The sequence below is a fragment of the Colletotrichum lupini genome, chromosome 3 (genome assembly GCF_023278565.1).
Source record: "Colletotrichum lupini chromosome 3, complete sequence".
NCBI lineage: Eukaryota > Fungi > Ascomycota > Sordariomycetes > Glomerellales > Glomerellaceae > Colletotrichum > Colletotrichum lupini.
The window spans coordinates 2,752,525-2,773,332 of record NC_064676.1 but is presented as its reverse complement, the minus strand read 5'-3'; the positions used below and the strand labels follow the sequence as shown (position 1 = coordinate 2,773,332).

The window sequence follows — 20,808 nt, the reverse complement described above, 5'->3', positions numbered from 1 at the left end:
GCAGCCAAGTTTGGGAAGCTTAGACATCCGGATGTATAGTGTGAGCTAGGACATTGCACAGCCCAGATCACTCACATTCGGTCGGCACTTCAACTCGCTTCCAGAAGAATGGTTCATCTCCATGTCTATGAGACATGGCTAATTCCGGGGCAAACCACCAATTGGATGTGTGTTCCGATGGCTGGGAGAGCGCTGGCGAGTAATGTGCTTTGCCAGCAGCTTCAGCCGTGTGCCATTTATTATACTCGGCTCCTATAGATGCCGGCCGCTCGTGCTCTGGGCTGACGGGCGATCATAAGTCGGTTGTCTCGCTATATGATGCTCCGCCAAGGTCCACTGTGCAAGACGATCAAACCGTTGCTGGAGCGGGATAGCTTCTCAGGTGTTGGATCGAGGTTGGACTAGGGGGGCTACATTGACGTGATTGACTAGGCACGAGCACTCCGTGTGGGTGATTTGGCATGGCTTTGCTACCTGTATCGCCCACGTAACTGCAATATGCATTGCATGATGTTGGTTGTCCACGAGGGAGCCGCCGCCTTCCTGGACGAAGCTATATCGTGATCGCATATAGGCACCGAAAATAGCTGACTGGCCAATAATTCTTCCGACGCTTTGTTCCGTGCGACTCTGGCAAGGTGTTTTAAACCAGAACCTCAAGGGAAAAGAATCACGGCGGGTTCGCGGTGCCTTTAGCCGTTGCTGAAAACCCCCCACGAGTCAGGGTGAGCAGGCCAAAGAAGCCACCATATTGCGTTGCGGAGAAGCTGTCCACATTGATACGAGCCGTGGGACTGTCATCGAGCTTCGCCCAGAATTGGAATGGTCTTGATCTAGGCAGACAATAGGGGACAGCGGGGGTCCTGCTCGACGGGCAAAAGGCTTGCAAGCCATGTGGTGGTTTAGCCTCCTCTGAATCCTGCGATGTGGGGCTGTCCCAAATGCAGTTGTATGGATACTGGCCTGTCTTTTGGACGCGAAGATGCTGCACGTCGTCGACGGGGGGGCTGGAAGACACGGCTTAGAAAGGGTTTCGCTCCTACAAGAAGGGGCTCAAAGTGAGTTGTGATGGAAACTTCTTGATTCCTACGCAGTATTGGAGTATTGAGTGAGGTAGTTGTGCCGCAGCATCCAGAGGTTGCCGCTGGCGTGAACCAAGAATAGGTAATGCAGGCAGGTGGCAGGTGCATGCAGGAGGACGTGGCATGTGGTTGCAGCGATCCAAGTGAGGAAAACTCCGTCGTAACCTGCGGCTCGGTGGCACATTGGATTCGTCCGAGAGGCTAGCAATCACATCTCTGCAAGTGCAGCGTTGCTTCTGAGGAGCTGAAGCTAGCGCTACCACAAAAGATGAAGAGTCGTTGAGCAATCGGGATTCAACCAGCTAGAATCTAGTGTGGATGGCTGTCAGGTCTGACGGCGGCGGCGCCAGTCAGAGTGACAGAGGCATCCAACCGCGAATGAGATAGTGCAAACGGCCAGGCGGACGAGACGAGTTAGTGCCGTTGCTTCTTGATGGCAGGACGCACGAAATTCCAGCATTCCGTTTGCCGGGGCCTTCGCTCACTTCCTATTGGGGTAAGGCAGGCGTTCGCTGATACCCTAGCGCGGCGTCATGATATTGGACGACTAGTTGGCGATAGAGGTCTTGGATGGCGGGATCTGGGACGCCATGTCGGGTGAAGATGCTAGCTAGGCTTGGTCGATTTCCGATGGTGTTGGCCGATGGCCGACAGACTAAGAGGTTAGACGCAGTGTGGATTGTTGGTAAGAATTACCAGCACCCTCGAGCAGCATGGCTTTGACCTCGTCCACGACTCGTCCGTCAACTTGAAGAACGACTAGGATTCATCATACAAGAGCGTGGACTTGAGAGACGAGGCCTGTCGCTGGTCGATGCCTTCACCCGATCAGCACGGATAGAGTCGGGGTTTGGTAGCGACAAGGCCAAGAGCCGGGTCGAGTGATGCGAATCTAGAGTCGTAGCGGATGGCAGTATCCGTGTGTAGAGTAGTAGTATGTAGCCGTAGGCGGCATCATCAATCACACACCGACTCTCGATGACTGTCTTTGGCTCTTGTTATCGGTATGTGCAGGCTTGTTGCAACCCGAGGACCAAACGAGGATGAAGGTAGGTACTGGTAGTCTCGTATCTGGCGATGCGAGGTTGACACCCACGGACCACAAGACACAAAAGTGACCTCCGACTTGTGACCTCAACATGGATTCATGGAATGAGCCACGGCGGGACGGGCAGCGGGAGCGAGTTCCCTTGTTGGGCCCATGTTGATGTGGAAAAAAAAAAGAAAGGAAGCAAAGACTGAAACAAGACGCCAAATGCGGCAGCTCCTCGGAGGAGAAGTCGGACCAGCAATCCGGGTGAAATGGAGCCGGCAGGGCCGGGAATTGCCTTTCCACAGACTCCATACTCTTTCCTCCCAGTCCGTTACTCTTCTTCTCGAATCCTTACGAAGTAGTTACCCACGGAAAGTTCTTACTCAGTGCCGCCTGCAGATATCATGTCAGGACCACAGATGGCGGCAGTCACGCAGGCAGGAGGAGCTTTCTACACAGTAAAGTACCTTAGTCCCCACCAGAGGTACTTCTCAGGCATGGTATCCGTACCTGGTACCCTAGACATCTACCAAAACTTCGTACCATCCGTCGACTCCTCATCTCACAGCTGTCAGTGCAGGTGAGTCGCGCATGTGGGGGTGGTCACGGTCGTTTAACAAGCAGGTCGCGTGGATCACAATGACCTTTTAGGCATTCGGGAGGGTAAACTGTTTTGCGTTGAGGCTGAGACATTGCATATCCGTGGGAAAAGTGTGGTCCTGGAACTGGAACTGCCACTGACGAGATGAGAGAATCCAACGATTGATACCCAGGCCTCTTTTCATAGCTTTGTATGGGCACAACGGAGTACTTACTTTTGCCAATACACTGCCCACATACCATACCTTATTCAGTCGGTGTAACGAGCCCCAATATTGGCCATTTTCGTGCCACTTCTCACGATGATTCCGCTTCAACATGCCCGCCCCCCGCTCACCACCCGTTCCCTTGATCGACGCCTGGGACGTTGTTTGTTGATGGATAGAAGAGCCGACGTCGCTGGCTTGGTGCTTGCCTGGATGGCGAGTATCGAATACCGGTACAATGTGCCCAAGACCTAGGTGACTGTCTACGCCCCTCGTTCTCCCACATTCCACTCATCCCTCACGTCGCTCATACACGCCTACGACGCCCAAGACGCCCTCCTCCTGCGTATGGACGACACACGATATCCCAAACGTGACAATTGGTCAAAGTCAACGTCCACCCACGTTCCTCGTCCAATCCCGACTCATTCTCAACCACACAGACCTACCACAACAACAGACACCACACGCAACTCTTGCAGCTCACGTCTAGTCCCGGCTCTGTGTCCCCTGGCAAATGGCCTGCTCCGACCTGCACAACAAAAAGGTGGCTTGCCTTGGATGGGCAAGGACGCCGAGTTCAGTTGGTCGAGGTGTCACCGTCTGCGCCTCTAGCGCGACGACCACCACTTCCAGTCCTCCGAGACTCAAGTCCACGACCCCCAAATGTCCAATGGCTCATCCAATGGCTCATCCAAGAGTCCAAAAACTCCAACATGCTCTTCCAGCCAAGGGGGGTCCCACGTCCTTTCTCCTTCCCCACTGCTCTGGGCGCCCCAAGCACTGGCCTCAAACAAGGGCTATCCCCCGAGCCAGGGAAGCCAAGAACGACATGGAGCAGGGGGCGGCGAGCGAACGGCGACGGCGAAGGCCACGAGGGGCGCCGGGGGCACCACCAGGGAGGGCACCCTGACGAAATGAAATGGAAACCGTCGTGGAATGGGACGCATCGGCTTCCATTGCGGCTTCAAGCTTGTCGTTGACCTCGGACCTTTCCTGCTGCCCCGTCCCGTTACTCTGCTGAGCAATTTGAGTCTCTGTTCGCTCTCTCTTCTCTCGAATCGACCCTGACAAGTTCGAGGGCAAGACATGATGTGCAAATCATGTACCATAATATGCCATGACCATTCAGTCCAGATTTGGAAAACGCGTCTGCGTGGACGGTGGCTGTCCGTGCCGTAGACGCAGAAAACCAACGGCTGGCCTGTCCTTCTTCTCGAATCTTGCGGCTTGCGGCTTGCAACTTGCCCCATCACTGTATCCTAGACGCGGGCCAATACGCACCATTGACGGCGTTCCAATGGTCCGTATCCTCCTGGTCGTGCATGCATACTTGTTTCATCGCGCTAGCATCTGCGTCTGTTCTGCATCTTCCTCTCTGGTCTTCCGTAGTGTACGGATACATGGTCCCCATCAGAGAGCCTCCCGCCCTTGTCTTTCCATCTCCTCGAGTCCCTCCCCTTCAGGAACCCTTGCTGGTTCGTTGTAAAGTCTGGTGTGCCTCGTAAAGTACATTGTACACATCGTGCGCAAGAACAACCGATACAGATACATGCCATTGCTTTCCCTTTTCTCCCGCCCTTTCTGTCCTTGTTTGTTTCTTTTTCCTCCTGCCCTCTGCCGTGTTGTGCTTTTTGCCGTTGTAGACACGCGGAACAAGGAATAAAGAAGCCTCTTCTGAACCAACCGCATCTCTTCGCTTCTTCCCCGACCAGTCTTACAACACATCTACTATTACCTATTGCTTGCCTATCGGCTTATTATTCAAGTACGAATACCTGCCGTACCATTTTCCTTGCTCCCTGATCTACTTCAGGTACCACTACTTTGCTCTCTCTTGTCGTCTAATTCATACCCTTCACCAACCATTCTTCTTCCACGCCCTACCTCTCAGGCTAAGCGGCGCGCTATACGCTACCGCCCGTTCTAATCAACATTGCTCCTCCGGCCCGCCTCGTCAGCCTGTCGCAGACCTGCCCGGGTGCTCCTTTGATACATGACGCATGCGCTGCTAGGGTCCCCCCTTCTTAGTTGCTTAACTACTACCCCAATCCTCGGTCCCCTCGTGGGTTTCTCTCCTTTTGTTCGCCTCAGTTCTCGTGCCTTGATTGACCACTCGACTTCCTCCTCTCCTCTCGTACGGATACTCAGCGTCACCGCGGCTGTAGAGGGCGCATTTCGCCACCTCTCCCGCCTCTCCGATTCCGACAGGCCTAGACGACAAGCCGCATTGCTGTCTATATGCACCATGAATCAGGTTCCAGCATAGATCACCACCTGGCCTAGACATCTGGGGCGTCCGATCAAGAATCCCACCCAGCCTGGACTGGCGAACCGGGCATTGACATTGGCATTGGAACTAAACAAATCGTCACGGCACGGCACCGGACGCATCCCGTTGGCAATCCTCTTGGGTCTCACCAACAATATCTATACCCTTCTCCGTCATCTCTCTTCGGACCTCACCACACTTCATGGCATAACAGGGGTCAGCTATCAAATACAACGCTCTTCGTCCTCTGGCCTCCTTCACACTCGCTCTAGCCTAGAGCCACGCACGAAGTAATCACCAATTGCTGGCACTGCCATGGGCCTCTTCAAGTCGGCCAACCCACCCGCCGCTCCTGGCGCAGTACCTCGATCTTTAACGGGCCAGTCCATTCGGGGCAAAATATCAGGCCCGATTCCTATCCCTAGCCCAGTCGACGACGAATTCCCAATGCGCAACCCGGGTACCGGGATTGCTACGCCTCTGACCGAGGGCGACATGAAGGAGCAAATGATGCATCCGCCGCAGGCCGAACAAAGGGCCGGGTCGATTGTCTCGGTCCCTCAGCCTCAGCCCGAAGTTTCACAGGCCCCGAGAGCAGACTCGGTGATTGCACCAACGGGTTCCGCCGGTTCTGGCTCCGGTTCAGCATCATCACCAACATCGGCGACACACGCAACACAGGCCAACACGCCCCAATCACAAAGAAGAACAAACGCATCCAGCAACTTGCGATATTCCGCCGTGAGTGCGTCATCTGAACAGACGGGCGCGAGCAAGGATCGTCCACAGCGCAAAAAGTCAACATTGCGCGGCGCGTTGGGGAAGCTTTTTGGCCGCAAAAAGAAGACGGGCTCTCAGGGCTCGACCGATTCGCAGCGCGTATCGACGTACAACGCCTCGAACCAACACAAGAGCGTAAGTTTCGGCACCGGCTGCTCCCGTACCATAGCATTCTTTCTGAACTTGGAGACTGACGGGGGGACCAACAGGACACTTCCGGGTTAAGCCGAGTCAAGGAAGCCGAACCAAAGCGATCGGCGTCCTTGCCGATCACGGAGTACGACAGAGCATTACGGTCTCACTCCATAGGGCCCCAAGACATTACCGCCATTGAGAGTGCGCGCAATTCAATCAACGTCGACCCATCTTTGTATCAAGGCCACAAGAGGGCGGCCACAGCCACGACAAGTCAGATCTACTCGGCTCCTTTCAGGAGTCGCGAGGGAGAACTTGCAGGCCTCTCGCCTCGTCCTGCAAGCACCCACGTCCGCGGGAGCCGCCTTTTCACAGATGACGATGACCCCGAAGAAATTGGGCGAGCCATCACTAGTGATGTTAGCCAAAAGCGCCGATCCAGGAGTCTCAGTGGAATGCAGAATCCAGAAGGACGATCCGAAGTTCGGCGCAGAAGCGACGAAATCCGATATTGGAGAGAGAGCTATGACCCAGCCTTCATCGCATCGCCGGCGTCATCCAATATTCCAGACCATGAAAACCAGTTCACGGGCATGGCCCCTCCCATGAGCATGCCCGAATCCCCAATCGAGCAGGGACAGGTGCACACACCACCTCAACCATTCTCGTTTGGGAACTTGACGCACATGAATGTCATGGCTGGCATGAAGATCACGCAGGCGGCCAGCATCGAGACGCGCATAGAGACGCTGGAGGAGAGGATGCACCGTGTGGAGGACGTGGTCACGCATCTGTGCAACTCTGTTCCTGGATTCCAGATCCACATGAGCCAGCCGCAACGTCCTGCGCCATCGGTACCGGGTTCGAATCCATCTTCTCAGACGACAAGCACCGCAGTCAATCCGGCACTGCAGCAACTCTCGCGCCAGCAAGCCCCAGTCTCCCGGTACAGCAGCTCTGCACACTCAAAGGAGTCTCACACCTCCTTCGGCGAGACTCCCACGTATGTGGGCTCTCTGCAACTCCCTGCATCCATGAATAGGCCAACCTCGAATTCCACCATCCGTGGCGTGACGAGCTTACCAGCACTATCTCGCGTCGAGCCGAACAGGGCACAAGAGACCTTCACAGCAGATCACTACACGATGCTTCTCGCGCTGCTGGAGACGGAGAGAGCCTCTCGACAGGCCCTAGAGTCTCAGGTCAAGAAGTTGACGAGACGCCTGAATATGATCTCTGGGCCCAGCGGTCACGGCCGCATGTCTCTGGCAATGGAGCCTCCCCCAACTGCCAAGTCGTTTGGCAGCGTGTCTGCCTTTGACCAGGATTCATCCGATGAGGAGGAGGAAACCGCGTCCAGAAATCGGCAATTTTTGGCTGAAGATTCTGGCGTTGGGACCGGCCCCGGAGACGAGGACTCGTACTCGGAGGTTTTCGCGACGCCAAGGGAAGAGCAGCATCACGGCTACGGCGCGTTCGGGGAGGAGTTGCGCGACGAGGACGAAGACCCCCAGCGAAAGAAGGCAGCCAGGACATTGTCGCTGAGCCAAATGACGCTGGGTAAGAAGCCGTCGTCGACAGGAGTGCGGATTTGATATTTGATTTGCGGCACTGTTTTGCATTGTTTTCCATTTCAGGTTTGTCATTATACCCCGGGAGATGTTCTCCCACTCACGAGGCGACGATGACGATTCTGTTCTCGGCAGCCGTTGAGTTGAAGGCGTCTCCTGTCTTTGCGATTCGGCACTGATCCCTGCCCGCAGCTTCTGACGGGCTCAGCATTGTCATGGTAGCGAAACGTTTTTTATTTTAATTTCTTACTTTTTCTACCCGTACATACGACTGCCCAATCCCGTTCTTGACGATCTGGTTGGAACAGTCTTTGTGGGATACATTCCATTGACGAGGATTTCTGTTTTCTTTTTGTTTTATCCAAGCGTGCGGGTATCTCGGTGAGAGGAAAGAGGGAAAGGCCAGAGAGCCTTCTACCGGTGCAATCGAATTTCAGGACGATAATGCCCGCAAGAAGTGGAAGAGGCGACCGGTCAGGTAGCCACAACTTGGTTCTGCAGGTTGTGTGCGTGTATAACATGCAGATGTGTGCCCTCAGTTGGACACGGATTAGTTCCAATCATGACAAGACCCAAAGTGCTCCGCTGCTTTAGATACAAGATGCACCAGACGTGTGGTATACTCCGAGTGATGCACAATTCAGACAGACAGAGCAAGACAAACAAACAACGGGCCCGTATGACAAGGTTACCCAGTCGTAATCTCCGGATTGTCATCTCGGGGAAGAGAGGCCAGAATGTTTCGAGAACATCTCCAGGGCCCCCATCCTTGCCGTCAGGCTAGGTGAGTGTAACGCGGATTCGGGAAGCCTGGCAGCGTGATTAGTGGCTCAGCTCGTCAACATGGTGTCAGCTCGCCCGCACTTGATGATGGCGTTTGTCAGTGACAGCGTGATAAGTAGCCATATCGCTCCGCTCCGCCCCCGCCCGACGAAAGCCGCACTTTGCAGGTTAAAAACTTTCCACGGCTCGAGAAAAGCCAGGTCAACCGGCCGGCGACCTAGCAGAAGCTCTAGCGGGCCAGCCGTAAACCGACGCTATTTGAATAATGTTCCAGTTGGAATTCCTTGGGCTTTCCAGAAAACCAGATGCTAGGCAATCTTAGCTCAATCCACTCATGAGTCGCTCCATCCATAGGTCCAGCCAACTCCGCAAAAGATTAAGATTGAATGATACGGATAGAGGATTTGTGGATAACGTAGGTAGCTTCTCCGCCAACTGGGTTGGGGAGTATGGGAGGACCCAAGGAGTGAGGATTTGAGTGGGCACCTACGTAAGCACAACTCTACCTAGTAGTAGACGAAGGCCGTTATCAGTGGGCTAAGCTCTTTGCACAAAAATGCGAACCACGAATACGGATACAAGGAATTGGGGGGGGGGGGGGGGGGGGGAGGAATGGCAGTGGAGGACGAGCTGAACAACACACAACACAACACAGGTGAAGAAGCGAGCAAGCAGCTTACTCGGCAGAAACCACAAGACAGAAAAAGGACGGAAAGAAGAAGAGGGGGGGTGGGGGGGGGGGGGGGGGGGGGGGCATTTTTCTGCGAACAAACAAACGCACATACCACCCAACCTCTCTCTCTCTCTCTCTCCTCCGCCCGCGGTTTCTTGCCCCTCTTGATTACTTCAACTACACACGTAACTCCGTTCACCCAACCCCTCGTTGTTCGTGTTGCGCGATTGATAGCAATCAATTGCAATCGAACGTATCGGCTTTCTGACCTCTATCGAGAAGGTCAGCGCATATCTTTGACGGGTCGAGACCTTTGCGCTTTATAAAGCGAATTCTTTCGTCGCGACAGCAAGCTCGCGCGCATTATCGCTCTCTACCGCAACCACAAAGCCGAATAGCAGAACGAGAAACCGCCCAACATGTCCGGCTGGGTCGATTGGTCAAAGACCACGCAATCCCGCAACTACCGCGGCTCAACCTCCTTTGCGACGTTCATGATCATCGGGCGTACGTCCCCTCTCCTTTCCCCCCTCCCCCATCAGCAACTCGCGCATCGAGAGCGAGAGCTCCTTGACCACGAACCCAACCGAGAAAACTAACAACTCACCAAACAGCAACCTGCTTCTTCCTAGGCATCCTCTTCGCCTCCTTCCCCTACGACTTCCCCCTCCTCTGGACCTCGGCCCCCGTCCCGGAAACCTTCTTCGCCCACCTCGAAACCCACCTCAAATTCATGCACCAGTCGCCTCCCCTGATCGGCCGCCTCCTCAACATCATCGTCTTCACCGGCTTCCTCGGCTTCTTCATCAAGCTCTTCCGCCCCTCGGAAGCGAACGTCCTCTTTGACGGCGCGTCCCTCGTCCTCTACCTCATCGGCGTCGGCGTCTACATCACCAACATTGTCAAGGGCCTCCGGTCCGTCAGCGCGGGCATCTGGGATGACCCCAACTTTACCGGAGAAGTGAAAGACGGCCCCGTCACGGGGGAGATCATTCTGGGCAAGGAGGATAGTTTGAAGGTGCTGGCGGCGAGCAATACCATTTTGGCGCTCGTGTTGGTTGGTGTGCTGGTGTTGCAGGCTGGGCAGTGGTATGCTGAGCGCAAGGACCGCGAGGACTTTGCGAAGCTGGAGAAGGAGGAGAAGGGGGCCAAGGGATCTGCGAGTAAGAAGAAGCAGTAAAAAGCTGAACTCTTCTTTCTGGGTGCTTGCGCAGGTGGGCGTTACGCGGATGCGTATAGGTCCTTCGGGGGGCTGTTGGCAAAGTGAGAGGTTGCGACATGGCATGTGATTGGTATGCCCCCTACATCGACTTTGATTGCTTTTAGGGTGGCTCTAGGTGACATGTGACGTTCGCATCGACGCAAATAAGGATCACTGTACGAGGCGCACCATCAATGGGCAAAGGCAGATTATGCCTCATTCAAAATATATCATGTCTCAACGCCATTCTTCTTGAACTTTGACATACGGGCTCTATTTAAACCCTAACCTCTCGATAAGGTAACAACGACAAGCAAAGAAATCCTGCCCCCTCAACTAGCAGTCCTATCGCATCTCTACCACAGATAAATGCGTCTACCTTTTTTTTACTCCTTATCCCACTCACACGCAAGCCCTTACTCGAGCTTGAGCTGCTCAAACTGCTTAATCGTGTCCTCGAAACTCCTGGCCTCAGACTCGAGGTCGACGAGCTTCTGCTTGTCCAGCTTCTGGACGGCCTCGGCGACCTTCTCCTTGTAGATGGGGTCGTTGAGGACCTTGTGCTGCTTGTCAATATTGGCGCGCGCCTTGTCGAGCCTCTTCTTGGCCTTCTCGACCTCGGCGTCGAGGTCGACGCGGCCCTTGACGTGAAGGTACACAGAGGCGGAGGAGGCGACGGGGAACGCGACGCAGCCGGCGGGACGGGCGGCGTCGGAGGTAATGATGTCGATGCCCGTGACGCCCTTGCCGCTAAGGGTTTTGATGGAGGCCACCTGGTCGTTGATGGTCTGGTGCGAGGTGGCATCGTGAGACTGGATAATAACTGATGATCGTGTCAGTGGGTGGGACCTACATCGCAACATCGGCACATGTGACTTACTCTTGCTCTCCTCCTTCTGAGCGTACTCGCTCATGAGGGATCTCGCACCACGCGAGCATCCCAGGACAAGCTCGTACGCGGCCTCGGACTTGGGGTCATCAAACTTGGCGTCGTAGACGGGGTAGCTGGCAAGCATGATGGACCTGGTCTTGTCTTCAGGGCGGCGAGGCAGACGCTGCCACAACTCCTCCGTGAGGAAGGGTGTGAAGGGGTGGATCATGGTCAGCGCACCCTCCAACGCGGTGTACAGGGTCTGGACGGCGCTGGCGGCCTCCTCGGGAGTGCCATCCCTGATGATGGACTTGCTGTTCTCAATGTAGACATCGCAAAGGAAGTTGAGAATGTACTGGTACACGATACCAGTGGCCTGCTGGAAATCTCTCGCCGCCAGAGCGGTGTTGATCTCCTTGGCGGAGTTGTTGAGCTTGTGAAGGATCCACTTCTCCGCGAGAGTAACACCAACGGTAGCCTCCTTGGCGGGAACAAAGTCCGCGGGCAGGTTACCCAGGACATACTTGGACGCTTGCCAGATCTTGTTGCAGAACTTTCTCCAACCAGTCATGACCTTGACGTCAAAGTTGACATCACCGCTCGTCGATGTGAGCGCAGCCATGGTGAAGCGAAGACTGTCAGCACCGTTGCGAGGCAGACCATCAGGGAAGGCCTGCTTCTGGTACTTCTCGGCCTTGGCAACTTCGCTGGGGTGGAGGTTACCGGTGCGAAGCTTGGCGTGGAGGTCCTCGAGCTTGATACCAGCGATGGCGTCCAGGGGGTCAATGACGTTACCCAAAGACTTGCTCATCTTGCGGCCCTCTGAGTCACGGACGAGGCTGTGGCAGTACACCTCAGTGAATGGAACCTGGCCAGTAAGCTTGATACCCAGCATGACCATTCTGGCAATCCAGAAGAACAGAATATCCCAACCAGTCTCGAGGACAGAGGTAGGGTACAACTCCTGCAGGTCTTGGGTCTTGTTGGGCCAGCCCAGGGTTGAGAAGGGCCACAGACCAGAAGAGAACCAGGTATCGAGCACGTCCTCATCTTGCTCAAGAGTGAAGTTCTTGCCGGGAAGGGCAGCCTTGGCCTTGGCCTCGGCCTCCTCGCGAGTCTTGCCAGCGAACCACCGCTTGTTGTCCAGGGAATCGGACTTCTCGCCCTCAACCTTGGCCAGGTACACAGGGCAACGGTGACCCCACCAAAGCTGACGGGAGATACACCAGTCGTTGATGTTGGCCATCCAGGCGTAGAAGCTGCGCTCGGAGGACTCGGGCTTGATCTTGATTCTGCCGTCCTTGACAGCGGCAACGGCATCGTCGGCCATGCTGCGCATGCTCATGTACCACTGGGGCTTCAGCAGAGGCTCAATGACGTCCTTGGAGCGCTCGCAAAGGGGAATAGTCATGGCGTTGTCCTTCTTGTCGACGTAGAGACCGAGCTGCTTGAGCTCCTCCTGAATGGCATAACGCACGCTAAAGAGGTTAGTTTGCATGAGGGTATGCGAGATCTGCACAGTCACTTACTCGAATCTCTTCTGACCCTGGTACTTGCCACCATTCTCGTTGATGTTTCCATCATCAGTAAGAATGTTGATGAACTCGAGGCCATGCTTCTGGCCCAGGTTGAAATCGTTGGGGTCGTGGGCCGGGGTAAGCTTGACGGCACCGGTACCGAACTCTTTGTCGACATAGGTATCCGCAACGATGGGCATCAGACGACCCGGGATGATGGGGTGGATGGCCTTCTTTCCAACCAGGTGCGTATATCTAGGATCATCCGGGTGAACAGCGATACCTGAATCACCCAGCATGGTCTCAATACGGGTGGTGGCAACCTCAAGATACTCATCGGTACCCTCAATCTGGTACTTGAAATGAATCAAAACACCAAACTCAATCTTCTTCTCGTAGCCGGGGACCTCCAACAATGTCCTTCCGGTCAGCTCCTTGTTGATAACCTCGAGGTTGGAAAGGGCGGTGGTGAGCCTGGAGGACCAGTTGACAAGTCTGTTGGCGCGGTAGATGGTACCCTCCTCGAAAAGTCTGACAAAGGTCTCGGCAACGGCGGCGGACAGGTTCGCGTCCATGGTGAAGGCCTCACGGCTCCAGTCGAAACTTCCTCCCATCTTTCGGAGAGCAGCGTTGATCTTGTCGTGGTATTCGCCCTTCCAGGCCCAGACCTTGTCGACAAAGTCCTCACGGCCGAGGTCGTGACGGGTCTTTCCTTCTCTTCTCCAGAGCATGTTCTCGACAACGCTCTGTGTCGAGATACCGGCGTGATCGCAACCGGGGATCCAGAGCGTCGTCTTGCCCAACATGCGGTTCCATCGAATCATGATATCTTGAAGGGAGTCGCCAAGGGCGTGGCCCAAATGCAGGGCACCGGTGACGTTAGGAGGAGGGTGAGCGATGACGAACTTGCCCGCGGGCTTAACCTTGCCCTCGGCAGTGAATTCGGGCTCTGTTGAGGTTGAATTAGCTCACGCAAGACCTCCCACAAGAAAGGGGTGCGACCGGTATCACTTACTGAAGAAGCCTTCCTTCTCCCACCAGTCATACCAGGCACTCTCGACAGCTTCAGGGTGATACGCCTTGAAGTGGGGGTCCTCGAGGGGCTTGAGGCGCTTCTTCTCTCCCTTGGGGGTATCTTCAACGTATTCAGGGATAGCCTCTTCCTCCTTCTTCTCGGCCTTGGCCTTCTTCTCCTTGTTCTTGGATGCAGCGGGGGCTGCGGCGGCCTTTGCGGCCTTCTCGGCCAACTTCGCCTTGAATTTGGCGTCCTTTTCGGCCTTCTTGCGCTCCTTCTCCAATTCCTTCTCGGTCTTCACCTTGGGAGGTGCGCCAGCGGTCGCACCAGCATCCTGACCGGCGGCATGGGTGGCGGACGTCGAGGCAACCTGGGCCTTGGTTTCGTTTGAGACGGCAGGAGGAACCTCCTCCTTGAGGCCCTCAGTAGCGCCGACTGGGAAGGAGACACATGGGTCAGCTCAATGTCTGAAGGCGTCACAATGGCAATTGGGCCGGGAGGCATCGTGAGAATGTGGGGTGTGGGATGGGGGAGGAGGGGCTTGCGCACTGGGGTTTCCGCGTCCGCTGTCGGTGGCCATGGTGGCACGTGTCTGTAGGAAAGGTCGAAGACGGGGAGGACGTGGACGTAGACTGAGTGATGGAGGGCGCACGCGGAGTGCTCGAAGAAATATTGAGTTGGACGTGGTGGATATGTTTGCGAAGAAGCCCGGGGAGGTGGGCTTCGACTGATGGTACAAATACAAAAAAATCTCCAAAGGTCTCCGAGGAGGGGCAAGCAACTATGACTCGGCGGTCTGATTGCAGCACTTCGCGGATTTGAGTCACAGGATTGGGTGTTCGAGGAGGAGGGCCTTGGAGGGGTCATGCAGCTAAAATTCGGGTGCGAGCCACAGGCGCAGGGAACCTGAGGTGCTCAAGTCCGATTTACCAGCCACAAGCAAGGGGGGGTTATCGATGACTTGCCTTATCGATAACGAGTATCCGTTCCTCAGAGCCGATAAGGTACCAAAGTTCCTTTGGGATGGTCGACGCCGCTTCTGCCCCTGGCGCATTTTCCTGCCGACGCATTGAACCTGGGAAGCTCAAGCTCCAGCCACACCAATCAAGGTTGTTGGATAATTCATCATACATTCATTCACTTCCTCCTACCTTACAAAGCTGGAGCAGTTGCGGGAACCTGACTCACACAAGACCTCAATTCATTTCAATGGGTTTGTAAGAAAGGAAGTAATCTCATCAGCATATGCGTCTGTGATTATCAATCCAGTCGCGGACGAAGAACAAGCATTCCGAGAGCTCGGCCCAGCTTGGAGGTGGTGACCGTGACGCGATGTATATCCAGAGAGCCATCCCCCGGTTCGCTCAGTGTGCTAGACATTCATTGGCTAGACGAGGATATAAAACTGCATGCTTTTCTGTCCACGGGAATGAAGAGAGCTGGCAGGTGAGCCTGCCGGAAAAAAAAAGAGATCTTCCTTGCATCGAGATCTCATATCTCATTAATACTGACCGCGTGAATAGGGTACCCTCGTTCAGAGAGTGACCAAGACTGTCAGGTCTTTACAGAAAGCAGGCCTCGAGAAAGATGACGGCGCGGTTGTAGTACTTGCTTCCCGGCCATATGCGTCATGGCTGCTAGATGAAAAGTTTACGGCCGCACTGCTGCGACCCTTTGGGGATTCGAAATCATCCGGCGATGTGGGTCGCGAGTTCAACGCTCTTACCGGTGTAGTCGATGGCCTTCACCCCCTTCGTGCATTCGGTGACATCCCACACGGATTCTCATTCTACTACGGGCCAAAGGATATGATCATGCCGAGGCTGTGGCAGGGGAGGAGCCCTAACATGCAGTCTGCTCCTCGTAGCAACGACAAGCTGAACGCTGCCATTACGTTTTCCTACGGGTCGAAGCCTGGCAGTTACGTATGCACACTTCCCTTGGCGAACACGATCTTTCAGAATGGCCTCCAGTCGACTCTCATCGCTAGCCGCTGGAAAGTCAACCTGAAGGGGGGTTTGGATCTGGTCGAGCGCGAAGAGCGACGGGCTCAGGAAGTCAACATCTACACCAGAGGGAGCGATCACACCAACTCGATCCAGGCACCCCTGGTCCCCATCACGGCTCCGCGGAAGATCGTATCGGGCCTGGGCAACATCATCAGGCAGGTCGACGTAGATGGTAAAGAGACGCCTGCTTCTGCGGAGCTCGAGACGGCTGTCCAAGCGCTCTTCGATAGGCGGACGGCAGAGGGCCATGAGTTCCCTCCGGGCCCCGTTGGTGTATGGGGAGTTGTTTGTCCCCCTGGCGATGACCAAGCGGGAACCATTGAGTTCTTGAACCGGTTGTCCGAGACATCGTCAAAGGTACGGAACGCTGGAGACGAGTGGTCCATGGTCCTGAATACGAAGGAATATATGAAATGGCTCATCAATAGGGGTGCCAGGGTCTACAAGATTCGTAAGTTGAACACCCAGCCCAACAATGAGTAAGCTCATCTAACCAGAGAATGAAGAGAGCGGCGGCGGCGGCTGGGGGAAGAAGGCAGGCCTCCTTTCGCTCGATCCCGAAGTCAAGTATTCCGCTTCCTCTGAGGAAGAGGATCTTGACAGCTTCATCCGTTCCTTTGAGAACCGGAACGACGGTGGCGGCGACGCCGAACAAGGCGTCATCGCTCCGGGCTCGTACATTCAATACTTTGTCGCTCCGCCCTTCACCGCGGCCAAAGCGAATACGGCAGCGGAAGGCGAATCTCAGTTCACCGACTCCTTTGGAGTGACGGACGACGCGCGGTTAGAGGCATCGCCAGTTCCCGCTTCGCGAGACTGGAAACAAGTTCGGCACCAGTTTGGTGCGGTGACAACCCACGGGCTCTTCCTTGAGTGCAGGTCGCTGCATCCTCTCGTCCGTGAGACGAAGCTGGACGTGCCCGGAGCGTGGATCGGACATTTGGGACTCCCTGACCAAAAACGTTCCAAGTTCAGAAGGCTTAGCCTGCACACGGAGAAAGGCTTGGGAGCCTCAAGCTAAGATGTAAAATCTATGGATGTAAGACTAGGGGGGAAAACTACTGTAATTGTCTTTTTAGGGAATGAGCTCTGTCACGTATTTTCTCTCGTCGTCGCTGCAAAGCTTGAGCCGGTCATCCGGTGTCGTGGTGTAGGTAATCGGGAGGGTTTTGACGAAAAAGAACTGACGCAATTCTGTAACTTGCAGCTCAGATCGCCGCAGGTGGATATGCACACTCTTTCTCTTTCATACATCTCATTCTTTATCAACGAGAGGTAACTCAAGCATTTAGACGGATAATTTAGACGACATAATCCTCAACGTTCCGCTTCCTCGATCATGGCCGCAACCAACGTGACGCCCTCAAAGATTGGAGTCATCTCCATCGGCGACATGGGCGTCGGCATCGCCAAGCTCCTCATCGCCAAAGGCTTCCAAGTCGCAACGAACTGCAAAGGCCGCAGGTAAATTCACACACCCTCCACCTGTATGAAGTAAACATTCGATATCAACCTGGAACTAACATTGCTACAGCGAGGACACCCTCCAACGAGCCCGCGACGCAAAAGTAGAGCTCCTAGACACAGACGAAGCCCTAGCATCCCAGTGCGCCGTAATCCTCTCCGTCGTGCCCCCGCGCGACGCAGAAGCCACCGCGGAGCGCATCATCGACGCCCTCGCCGGCGCTGCATCGTCGCGCGAGACACCCCTCTACTTCATCGACATGAACGCCGTCGCCCCCTCCACCTGCAAATCCATCGCCGCCTCCTTCGCCCGCGCCCGCGCCCCCGCACGCTTCGTCGACGCCTGCATCATCGGCGCCCCGCCCAGGCCCAAATCCGCCCCCAACGCCGGCACAAACGTCTCTGCCTCGGCCCCGCCGCCCGGTACCGGCGACGACGACAACGACCCGGATGCGTGGTACGTCCCGGGCATGCCCATGTCCGGCCCCGACAAGCTATCCGACCTCTCCCTCCCAGGTTCCTCCCCAGGCGACGCAAATGCATCCTTCGGCGCCCGCCTAAGCGCAACCCTAGGCGGCAACCACATCTCCGACTCCATCGGCGCCGCCTCGGGCCTGAAAATGTGCTTCGCCTCCCTCTCAAAGGGCTTCACCGCCATCGCCACCCAGGCCTTCATCTCGGCCCACAGGATGGGCGTGCTCCCCCACCTGCGCGACGAGCTCGCCGCCCGCCTCCCCTCGCACCTGCAGTCCGCGGAAAAGGGCGTCGTGACGATGCCGCCCAAAGCGTACCGCTGGGTCCGCGAGATGGAGGAGATCGCCAAGACGCACGCCGAGGAGGGCGGGTTTGGGCCCGAGTTGTTTGTCGGCGCGGCGGGCGTGTATAAGTCCGTGGCGGAGGATTCGCCGCTGGGCGGGGAGAAGATTGGCAAAAGGAAGAGGGGCACGACGGTGGAGGACGTTGCTGCTGCTTTGACGGAGGGGTTTGAGAGAAAGAAGAAGAAGACGGACTGAAGACTGATTCACTCTCCCCATAAGTACAACTTGGACGAAATGTAGATTTCAGGCAAAGGGTCAAAAGTAGCTTTGAAGACTTAAACATTGTCTCAGTTACATTTCAACGCTGCACTCGTTTTTTTGAAGTTTTCCAAAGATCGCTCTCGACGCCATTCGTACCATGAACCATATGCTGCCTGCCCAAACCTCCTAGCGCCTCCTATCCCCAGTACTATTACACCATGATCCATTATGCGCCGGCCAGGATACTCTTACACTATATAACATCATCGCACCTTCGTCACAAAATCCGTTGTCCTTATTCCAAGAACAAATGTTATAACACTGACAGTGTCAGGTCACCAGAGAGCTTCGCCTTGATGTGCACCTCGACGTCCAGGTTGAGTCTGAGGTCAACAATAAAGCCTCGCTCGCCTTCGTGTAAGATTTCTCGCGGGTTCTTCTCGCGTTGAGGTCGCGGTGTAGAGAAGTCGGGACCGCCAGGAGGGAGCTCGCCACCGTCCTCGGGCATCTCAGTTATCGGAGCTCTCAGGGAGAGATTCATATCCGACGGTCGCCGACGACACGCCGGAGGCCGCCGGATCGGTGGGAACGCTGATGATGATGATGACGATGAGCTACTCGTGGTGTCCGTGTCAGATGCCAGCGCAGACGCGCTGTTCTCGCCGAGGCGCGGCACTCTTCTAGGTGCGGCCCGTCGGTTTAAATGGCCTGACCGGAGTGGTACCGGGTCGACTAGTTGCTCATCTTCCGAAGGCATCGCTGTCGATGGTGCTGGCGCAGGCCGAGGGGCAGCTGGGCGTCTTCTGGCAGGCCTCGACGCCGACTGTCCCGAGCCTGACTGATTAGGCTTTGGGTTGGCAGCGCCTTCCCCAGCGTCGTCGGTCTCCCTGTCGCGGTCAGAGCCGTCCGACGCAGGTCTCCTACTCAAGTCTGATCCCTGTGGCCGCGGCGGTCTCCTCCGCTGCTTGGGTGGTTGAGATTTGGGCCGGGGCCGTGATTGTTGCTGGGAGTTATTTGGTGTAAGTATAGTGTTATTGTTGTGTGAAGCTGGCGACGGGCCCTCCGTGTGCTGGGCTGATTCCATCCCGTGTAAGTGATGAAAAGTCTGCCCAGTAGAACCGGTTGATAGATGATGACGGAGTGTAAGTTGATCAAGAGTTGTTTAGATTAACTGTGTATATACTGAACACGACGATGGTGGGTGCGTATGTTCCGCTGATGTCAAAAGTTAAGATGTTGGAGATTCGAGGGTTGAAACAAACCCTCGTGTCGCGCTCTGCAGGTGGTTTGCCTCTTTATGTGTCGATCGTTATTCTCACGATTCAGTCGTACAGCGAAGGGCGCAAGACGGGCCTTCGTGCTCGGGAGAGGTGATATAAGTCTGTACTATCACTAGCAGCCGTCATATTGTTGCGCTTGCCCTATCGTCGGTCCGTTTAGAGTCGCCAGGTCGATGGTAGCAATCGGTGTCTCCGTTTGAATAAAGTGTGGTCGTGTCCGTGTTCACGGTTCACCGTCGACTCTCCATTCCGGTTGCAACGATTTCCAAGGTTTGAGGTGACGGTGGGAAGAGTGAGGCAAGGTAGACGCCGGGAGAGAGCTGGAGTGTTGTGGTGGGAGACTTGGGGGAGACGGGAAGTGAGAGGCGCAGACTGGGGGCCGGGGAGTTGGAGTGGGCATTTGTCTTAGTGCCAGAGCTTCTTCCTGCGACGTGCAAACGCGGGCGCGGGCGAGGTGCATGCACCCTGACGTTGCAGGCCGGGACGTGCACTTGGCGGGGGACCTGGGGCGACATGGGTGATTTTTCTTGGTTTTTGGAGGACCGTTGCCAAGTTGTATGTCACACTCTTCGCATGCATGGAGGGTCCCCGACGATCGCAAACTTGATTTTTTAGGGGGCGGCGCCGCGGCGGCTCACTCGTGGACCTCCCCAGATAGGCATGTCCCTTGTTTTGACGACTGCGATTTACGGGCACTGCAGTTTATGTACGGACATCCAGTCAAGCCAGTCTCACCCATACCGAGACATGCCCTGCTCTTTGCCGCATAGGTGAAGGTGAGCCTGGTAGGACAACCAGGCCCTAGCACACCGAGGTACCCAGGAACAGCCGCTACCATCGATAACTCGTCCTTGTTGAGTTGCTCCAGTCTCCAGGGGGCCCAAAGCGGCGAAAACGGGGATCTGCAAACCTACCGAGTAACATCGGCAGGAATATTTCAGGAAATCTTCGGCGGACCACTCGGGCAAGTGGGCACAGAAGCCACGGAGGCAATGCCGAAGAAAAGGGTCCAAGATTCCAAAATCCTTGATTGGTGCCCTGGTTCACTCGAGTCCCTGATTTTGGACCATGCGCGGACTGTAATCCGGATTCAGATCAGGTTCATCAACAAGCTGATGGTGTTATTGTTGACTTCTATAGTTAATGGTCCACGATGCTATTGGTGAAGGCGCACAATAGGGGGTTTTCTGACAACTGGCTTTCCACGTGTCTCAACCAGGCTTCTCCTCTCTCGTAACTTGGTCTGAGGACTGGCCCGAGACATTCCGTGCAGCATAAACCAAGGTCAGACTGAGCT

The 20,808-nt window shown here is 55.5% G+C and overlaps 10 protein-coding genes across 10 annotated transcripts; 7 read left to right on the top strand and 3 right to left on the bottom strand.

Moving 5' to 3' along the window:
* Nucleotides 1–670: 670 nt before the first annotated feature.
* CLUP02_05594 (uncharacterized protein) lies at nucleotides 671–1,266 on the bottom strand (the record flags this gene model as incomplete). The annotated part of the gene is made up of 2 exons (XM_049284600.1): nucleotides 671–1,007; nucleotides 1,091–1,266. The coding sequence occupies 2 exons, from the start codon at nucleotides 1,264–1,266 to the stop codon at nucleotides 671–673; spliced, it is 513 nt and encodes a 170-aa protein (XP_049141743.1).
* Nucleotides 1,267–2,534: 1,268 nt separating this feature from the next.
* Nucleotides 2,535–2,864, top strand: CLUP02_05593 (uncharacterized protein; the record flags this gene model as incomplete). The annotated part of the gene is made up of 2 exons (XM_049284599.1): nucleotides 2,535–2,685; nucleotides 2,767–2,864. The coding sequence occupies 2 exons, from the start codon at nucleotides 2,535–2,537 to the stop codon at nucleotides 2,862–2,864; spliced, it is 249 nt and encodes an 82-aa protein (XP_049141742.1).
* Nucleotides 2,865–3,033: 169 nt separating this feature from the next.
* On the top strand, nucleotides 3,034–5,470 carry CLUP02_05592 (uncharacterized protein; the record flags this gene model as incomplete). Its single annotated transcript, XM_049284598.1, has 10 exons — nucleotides 3,034–3,084; nucleotides 3,177–3,504; nucleotides 3,558–3,899; nucleotides 3,956–3,995; nucleotides 4,054–4,399; nucleotides 4,470–4,513; nucleotides 4,582–4,902; nucleotides 5,016–5,178; nucleotides 5,208–5,318; nucleotides 5,408–5,470. 10 exons carry the CDS (start codon nucleotides 3,034–3,036, stop codon nucleotides 5,468–5,470), a joined length of 1,809 nt encoding a protein of 602 aa, XP_049141741.1.
* Nucleotides 5,471–5,508: 38 nt separating this feature from the next.
* Nucleotides 5,509–7,703, top strand: CLUP02_05591 (uncharacterized protein; the record flags this gene model as incomplete). The annotated part of the gene is made up of 2 exons (XM_049284597.1): nucleotides 5,509–6,108; nucleotides 6,183–7,703. The coding sequence occupies 2 exons, from the start codon at nucleotides 5,509–5,511 to the stop codon at nucleotides 7,701–7,703; spliced, it is 2,121 nt and encodes a 706-aa protein (XP_049141740.1).
* A 1,851-nt stretch (nucleotides 7,704–9,554) lies between these two features.
* On the top strand, nucleotides 9,555–10,315 carry CLUP02_05590 (ER membrane protein SH3; the record flags this gene model as incomplete). Its single annotated transcript, XM_049284596.1, has 2 exons — nucleotides 9,555–9,642; nucleotides 9,750–10,315. 2 exons carry the CDS (start codon nucleotides 9,555–9,557, stop codon nucleotides 10,313–10,315), a joined length of 654 nt encoding a protein of 217 aa, XP_049141739.1.
* Nucleotides 10,316–10,752: 437 nt separating this feature from the next.
* Nucleotides 10,753–14,319, bottom strand: CLUP02_05589 (valyl-tRNA synthetase; the record flags this gene model as incomplete). The annotated part of the gene is made up of 5 exons (XM_049284595.1): nucleotides 10,753–11,159; nucleotides 11,217–12,685; nucleotides 12,737–13,673; nucleotides 13,740–14,174; nucleotides 14,289–14,319. The coding sequence occupies 5 exons, from the start codon at nucleotides 14,317–14,319 to the stop codon at nucleotides 10,753–10,755; spliced, it is 3,279 nt and encodes a 1,092-aa protein (XP_049141738.1).
* A 629-nt stretch (nucleotides 14,320–14,948) lies between these two features.
* CLUP02_05588 (uncharacterized protein) lies at nucleotides 14,949–16,769 on the top strand (the record flags this gene model as incomplete). The annotated part of the gene is made up of 4 exons (XM_049284594.1): nucleotides 14,949–14,956; nucleotides 15,038–15,185; nucleotides 15,263–16,199; nucleotides 16,255–16,769. 4 exons carry the CDS (start codon nucleotides 14,949–14,951, stop codon nucleotides 16,767–16,769), a joined length of 1,608 nt encoding a protein of 535 aa, XP_049141737.1.
* A 318-nt stretch (nucleotides 16,770–17,087) lies between these two features.
* On the top strand, nucleotides 17,088–18,225 carry CLUP02_05587 (uncharacterized protein; the record flags this gene model as incomplete). Its single annotated transcript, XM_049284593.1, has 2 exons — nucleotides 17,088–17,212; nucleotides 17,283–18,225. 2 exons carry the CDS (start codon nucleotides 17,088–17,090, stop codon nucleotides 18,223–18,225), a joined length of 1,068 nt encoding a protein of 355 aa, XP_049141736.1.
* Nucleotides 18,226–18,544: 319 nt separating this feature from the next.
* Nucleotides 18,545–19,315, bottom strand: CLUP02_05586 (uncharacterized protein; the record flags this gene model as incomplete). The annotated part of the gene is made up of 1 exon (XM_049284592.1): nucleotides 18,545–19,315. One exon carries the CDS (start codon nucleotides 19,313–19,315, stop codon nucleotides 18,545–18,547), a length of 771 nt encoding a protein of 256 aa, XP_049141735.1.
* Nucleotides 19,316–20,068: 753 nt separating this feature from the next.
* Nucleotides 20,069–20,789, top strand: CLUP02_05585 (uncharacterized protein; the record flags this gene model as incomplete). The annotated part of the gene is made up of 3 exons (XM_049284591.1): nucleotides 20,069–20,239; nucleotides 20,282–20,657; nucleotides 20,731–20,789. The coding sequence occupies 3 exons, from the start codon at nucleotides 20,069–20,071 to the stop codon at nucleotides 20,787–20,789; spliced, it is 606 nt and encodes a 201-aa protein (XP_049141734.1).
* Nucleotides 20,790–20,808: the final 19 nt, after the last annotated feature.